The 6,400-nt window shown below is 40.8% G+C and overlaps 3 protein-coding genes across 4 annotated transcripts in view; 1 reads left to right on the forward strand and 2 right to left on the reverse strand.

The window, feature by feature from the left end:
• LOC118412864 (16S rRNA endonuclease CdiA-like) overlaps positions 1-479 on the reverse strand; it is an 8,463-nt gene extending 7,984 nt beyond the window's left edge. For both annotated transcript variants that reach the window (XM_035815912.1, XM_035815911.1), the window contains exon 1: positions 265-479. The gene's annotated coding sequence lies outside the window, so the exon portion shown is untranslated. The remainder of the gene's footprint in view (positions 1-264) is intronic.
• The window catches only part of LOC118412868, a 38,594-nt gene that overhangs the window by 29,187 nt on the left and 3,007 nt on the right, over positions 1-6,400 (reverse strand). The gene's annotated exons all lie outside the window — the stretch shown is intronic.
• Positions 2,574-3,689, forward strand: LOC118412869. Its single transcript, XM_035815920.1, has one exon. It carries the CDS (start codon positions 2,820-2,822, stop codon positions 3,297-3,299), a length of 480 nt encoding a protein of 159 aa, XP_035671813.1. The 5' UTR covers positions 2,574-2,819; the 3' UTR covers positions 3,300-3,689.

Consider the following 6,400-nt stretch of genomic DNA (forward strand, 5'->3'; position numbering starts at 1 on the left):
GTCGCTGACTACACTCCTTGGCCAGTTTGGTACTACCTTATGCCATTGTAGGATCTGCTTGGAGATTACAATAAATGTACATTTCTTAAGTCACTGACGAAAGCTTGTGATTGCTATTAAAAAATTATGAAGCGTCTGACTGTTTACAGCTAAGTCACCTTTGTATAACGGTGTATCTTATCACAGTGGCTAACCTTCATAAATCAAGGAGGTTAAAAATTGCATAAACGTATATGACAAGAATGAATTTGTTGACTGGCTTACCGAACACTCCGGCCTACTGGAGATTGTGGCTAGTTGTTAATCATCACGGCATAGACAGGACGAACCTTGGACGGGATGTTTTTGGTAAAACTCCGCACTGTTGCGTTGTTTCCCTCGAGACGTATGAGTTCAGGAAAAAGTGCAACACTCGACAAACAACTGCAACAACAACCACCGGTGCCACTCCCGCGAGAAAATGCACTTTGACCTTGAATTAGTACATTGACTCGAAAGGGGATGTGAACATACCAATTTTTTTATCACAACTAGATTGCTTTGCTGAAATCCGTTAAAAGATAACTTTATAGAAATCAAGTTATGTCTTAAACTTAGGTAAAGTTTTCTACCAATTATACTCAGCTTTGATTAATAGATATGTTTGCAACAGTTGCCCCTACCCCATTGAGGAGTCAAGTTGGGATATCCAACATGGCTGCCTGAATTTTTTGGCGGACGCCTCAGGGGCTCCGCCTAACATTATAGTGTGCGTCCGTTTGACAAAAATCCCAGAATTCCGCAGGCATCTGTTGAATTTTTACAGGCATGCGTAGTTTTTTTTATTTTTTTTATTCAACATAAAAGCAGACAGGACAAAGTGACACTGCACTCAAGTTGAAAAAACTTATTTTAACAGTGCCACTTAACATACATTTGAATACATGAATACAGATATAACGACATTAGAAACAATAATTGAACAAACTAATCGACTAACATCGTGTGTGCCCCTAAAACGCGTAGTTGCATCCTGCTTACCCGCGTTCCCCGAAGGGGATTCCCAAGTAGCTGGGTGTAACTTATACTCCGGCCAAGATTACATCTGGAATCCCTCAACCGGCCTTGGCACACACATCCTTTATACCATGGGCCGGGTCAGATCGTGCGTCTTACTTTTTGTGGCACAACATTGCGAAGATAAATTTGTACTGCTTTACGATGTCAAAAATGATCGCCAAAATTGACTACATTTGTTAGCTGATGATTTTTGGCCATTAGGAAGAGAAGTTACTTCTAACATTCAAAATATACAATGTTTGTGCTGAACGTTGAAAACTTGGATGTTCAGTTCTCTTCAAAAGAACCATGTAAAACAAGAAACGTGAGGCCCGTGCAGCAGGAAAAGTCCAGCTGAGGGGAATTTTTCAATAAATCAACACTGTCATTGAGCTTCTGTTTAGCCTCGTTCAAGTACAAAAAAATTATGTCACATTTTATGTAGTCTAAAATGTTTCCAAAGAATGTTTCTCATGTAAAATGTGAAGTATGACCCTCTCTTCACTGTGTTTCCTTCAGTTTTTGTGGCACATCTGGTCAGCATGCGCCCAGTGCCTGCCGCAGTGTGGATTAACAGACGGTCTCCCGGGTATCAATGCTGGCTACCTTTCCCCAGTGATTGACATCTCGTTTGCATTGAGCTTAATGCCACCATGCGCCAAAATTAGGACATAAATATGTATGCCATTTTCCTGTGATTTTCTCATATATTTGATAAAATGTAACAAAAATAATCATAAAATAACATGTGTTGGTGCGTAGATTTTTGTTTGTGACCAAACACTTGGCACGTTTTGTATGTTTTAGGCACTAAATTAATGTCAAATAGTGGCCTTTTATACCGGAAGTTAATTTTAATGCCATTTTTGTCGATTTGTCTATAACTTGCACAGGACAACTCAATAGTAGTGATTCTTACATGTTCTTGTAGATTGTGTGTGGATTTCATAGGGTTTGGTGATAATCATGCTAGAGCGTTTAGAGGTCTTAAGAATAGACCAACTCCCTTGCCCACCCAGCACGGCGTCACGAGGGTTTTTGCTGTAAAGGCATGTGTAGTTGCATCATCCCTTTTGAGGGGAATAATTCGAGAATCGGTTGATGGATCTTCATGATATTTGGAATGTAGATAGCTTCAGACATGCCTTACATAATTAAATGCTAATCACGGAAATCAGGGGCTTATTTGCCTCATTGATGAGGGCAGTGTATAAATACACTGCATTTTCATGTTAGAATGCTTAAAGATATGCCATATGTAACTCTATAAGCCATAATAAAGAGAGAAATATAAGGCTTACTGTTAAGCTAAGGATATATCCGATTGGCAAATAAGGACCTCATTTGTAAAATCAATGAGAAACATTTATGGTCACTCGTCACAAGAGACCGTCCTTCTTAAGCTTGTTAATAGCAATGCCCTACAAACATCCATCGCGTAATACAATCTTCATACATACAGCCAGGCGAAAGAAAATACAGCAGACCTACAACAAAAATCATTAATACTTATAAACAATAAAGCCGTCCGCCATGGCAATAGGTTTTATTACCACACTTATTTTTATTTTCGGAAATTTCTCCTAAATCAGGAATTCTCCTCAGAAATCTTCCGAAGTTTCGTTATCGGCTTTCATTTCCCGTCGTATCCGTTCCTAGACTGACAAGGGTGTTGATGAAAGGTACTCTACTTTTTTATATGAATTAATTTACCTTCTGAGGTTGATACCACCAAGGAGGTGCATGCGACGCGGGCACGGTGACGGTGTACGTACTCTGGGATGACCGACGGACTGTGGTACAACCATAAGGGCGGAGGTAGCAACTACCAGTGCCTGCCTACGGACCCCGAGTGGGGCTGGCACAAGGACGGTTCACAGAACAGCCGGGAGGCCTACATGTTCGGTGCGGAGTACGAAATCGCCGCGGACTCTCCCTACGACGCCGGTTCACTTAACAACCGTAACGTGCCGTGCGCCGTGTGTCACACACCGTCCCGCCGCGCGCAGCTGATGATCCCCGCCCGTCAGACCTGCCCGGGAGGATGGACGCGGGAGTACGGGGGCTACCTGATGACTGCCCACCACTCCTACAGCCGCACGGAGTTCGTGTGTATGGACGGGGAGCCCGAGGCGCTGCCGGGCGGGGAGGGGAGCGAGAACGGCGCGCTGTTCTACATCGTGGAGGCCCGCTGCGGGTCGCTGCCGTGCCCCCCGTACGTGGAGGGGAGGGAGCTGACCTGCGTGGTGTGCACCATGTAGACATCACGAAAACAGAAACTGGACAGTCGTTATTTTTCTGAATGCCAAAAGTTCCGTGTTGGAAGCCTTAAGAACCAAACGTATTAATGACTGCTCTGTTAAGCTTCACTGCAATATTTCTATTGTTTATAACATGTCAACTTATATATCTGGATGTCTCGATTCGACGATTTGGTAGATATTTCAACCATTGACTTTCAAAACGTAAAAGAAAACGTTATTGCTTATATGAAGTGACAAAACAATATCATAATGTATGTAGGGATCTTGTATATGTATTGAAGCAATGGAAGAATTCGAATATAAAGAGGATACTGGTAGGGTGAAGCAGTCAGAATTGTCAGAATTGCCCTGAGGAAGGTGACAGACTGTCACCGAAACGTTGTTGCGAATAAAGCCATGGTTTAATATGTAAAAAGATTCTCTTTATTCAGTGACCTACAAACCTATTGAAACCATTCACGGATGTACTAATTAAAAGTGATGTCAAGTTCTAAAAGTCCACAGCTGCATCGACATTTCTCTGTTGTCCAGCTGCTAACACAAAAACTCTGCTGCGCATGGTCATATAAGAGCGAACAAGTACATGTAGTAGTCTACCAGACTCATGCCTGCCCGAATATTAATATGGGACTAAACGTCTAGTTGGAGATAATTGGCCTAGGAGTGAACTGGCCGGCCGGCAGATAGCTGTATCAATTACAACAAGAAAATTAAACTTCCTTTGCAGATAGACTGCAAAAGACTGACTGAAATCCCATAGAAATTTATTTGCCCCTATTTGGCCAACTTTTTTTCCATCCAGCTGACACGTCTGCTTGGAGACTAAACATGTAGTACAGAACACCAAAGCTTAACTGCAACTCAGATTGATGATTAGCATCAGAAGTTCATGGAGACATAGACCGACTGTGCATCTGACAGCCAAGTTCTTCTCGCATCATCTGCAAATATGTCTAATTAAGCACAAAAACGTAAGATTTAAGAGAAACGACTGCTACGTGTTTCTCTAATGCGATAAGATCTTATGAAAATCTTATGAAAATCACACGAATCACTATGCGAAAACGTACGAACCTTATGTGACACACACGAACCTTATGTGATTTGCACGAACCTTATGCGAAACCGGTCAACCGTCGCCAGGTCACGTGATATCACGTCATTCTCATAAGGTTCGTGCAAATCACATATTTAAGTTCGTCCGTTTTCGCATAATGATTCGTGTGATTTTCATAATATTCGTGCGTTTTCGCATAGTGATTCGTGTGATTTTCATAAGGTTCGTGCGTTTTCGCATAGTGATTCGTGCGTATCAAATAACATTCGTACGAATCTCATAGGGTTCGTGCAAATGCTTAGGCACCCCTGCAATTATAATAGCACGGTCTGCTGCTAGAAGCTTTTAGCGATGTTTATGCATATACTAAGTAAGTGGTTATGAATTTTTAACACATCCGTTCGGATATTTTGGTTGAAGCTTGTGTTTAAAAGAGCGAAACAGCGGCACTGCGATTATGATGAAAGGCCGGTGCCAGTCCTCTACTGTATGAAAAGGTGTACATGTACCAACAGTAAATCATCTGCACTTTAGGTGCTTGTTTTACTAAAATGACTCATCAGCTAATTATAAGTCAAATCTGGCTCAAGTCCAATTTGGCTATTCTGTTTGAAATACTTGTAGTGTGATTGGGTACCTTGCAAACTGGCAGAGGACATATCTCTGTGTGGGGAACATTAAGTGGTCGTGGATGTTGTATCTTGTAGGTTTTCAAACAGATTCAGTCGTAGACACTCGGGCGCTGCTATATATAAACGTCTAATCTGAGGTATGGTTAGTAGTGTACAGAAGTTGACGGTGGCGTGTGCTCAGTGCTCGTGCAAAGAGGAAGAGAGAGTCCGGTGTTCTCTTACTTTAAATCTGGAGCCACTTAGTATTTAGATGTTGCCCCTTTAACATACTAGTCAGACTAGTATATTAAGTGTAGATGTGACAGTTCCCAAGCTATATAGGACCCCGCTAACTTTTTTGGTGTTAACGTGTTTGAATTAAGAATTACTGTGACAGTCATATATCCATACATCCCTCTACCATTAGTTTTCTTTAACTTTCACTCACACACCCATTCACTCGCTCATTCACTGCCACACACATTCACTCACTCATTCACTGCCACACATTCACTCACTCACACACTCACTCACTCATACACTCACTTACACATTCACTCACTAACTCACACACATTCACTCACCCCCCCCCCCCCACACACACATTCACTCACATGCTAGTTCACTCACTCATTAACTTACTCTCACACACTCTCACTCAATGTACTATCCTATAATACAGCTTGAGTTAAATGAGTATCAACCAAATATAACAAAGACAAGGCTGTTACTTGGGAAGGGAGATTTTATTTTGACAACATGATTGTCCGTAGGTACTTTTTTCTGTATACATTTAACAGGTTATACACACTATATTACATGCCAGGTACAGGTACAGGTGGAGTAAATTTACAGGTACAGATCAAAGTAGACTGTAGATAACTATTGACTGTTAACATTACATATAACATGGGTTTTATACATCAGAGTGTAAAATCCTAGATCTACATGATATTCTGTACAGGTACAATTATTGTGCTGTCCTCTTTAATAGCTGTTTTGTGATAGACCAAAGACTAGATATAAACAATAATACAAGATCTAACAACAGTCAAAATATATTAACATTTTGCTCATTTCTCAAGTTTTCTCAATTTTTTTCTGCGTAAATTATCCAGGTTATACACATTATATTCATGTTATTTACAGGTACAGATCAAAGTAAATATACAGGTACAGATCAAAGTAAATGTACAGGTATAGATTGAAATAAACTGCCGTTAACTAGTGACTGTTAGATGTAACATGGGTTTTATATATATAGCCTGTAAAATCAAAGTTCTACAATAGCCTGCAAAGGTATTGTAATTAATGTGCTGTCTCTTTAGTTGTTTAATGTGCCATAGGATTGTTTTACCACAGTCTATGCTGTAGTCAATTAGGATTTTACAATGGTCAATATTGACTGAAGAAGGCCATATATGGTGCCA

The sequence above is a fragment of the Branchiostoma floridae genome, chromosome 4 (assembly GCF_000003815.2).
Source record: "Branchiostoma floridae strain S238N-H82 chromosome 4, Bfl_VNyyK, whole genome shotgun sequence".
Classification (NCBI taxonomy): Eukaryota; Metazoa; Chordata; class Leptocardii; order Amphioxiformes; family Branchiostomatidae; genus Branchiostoma; species Branchiostoma floridae.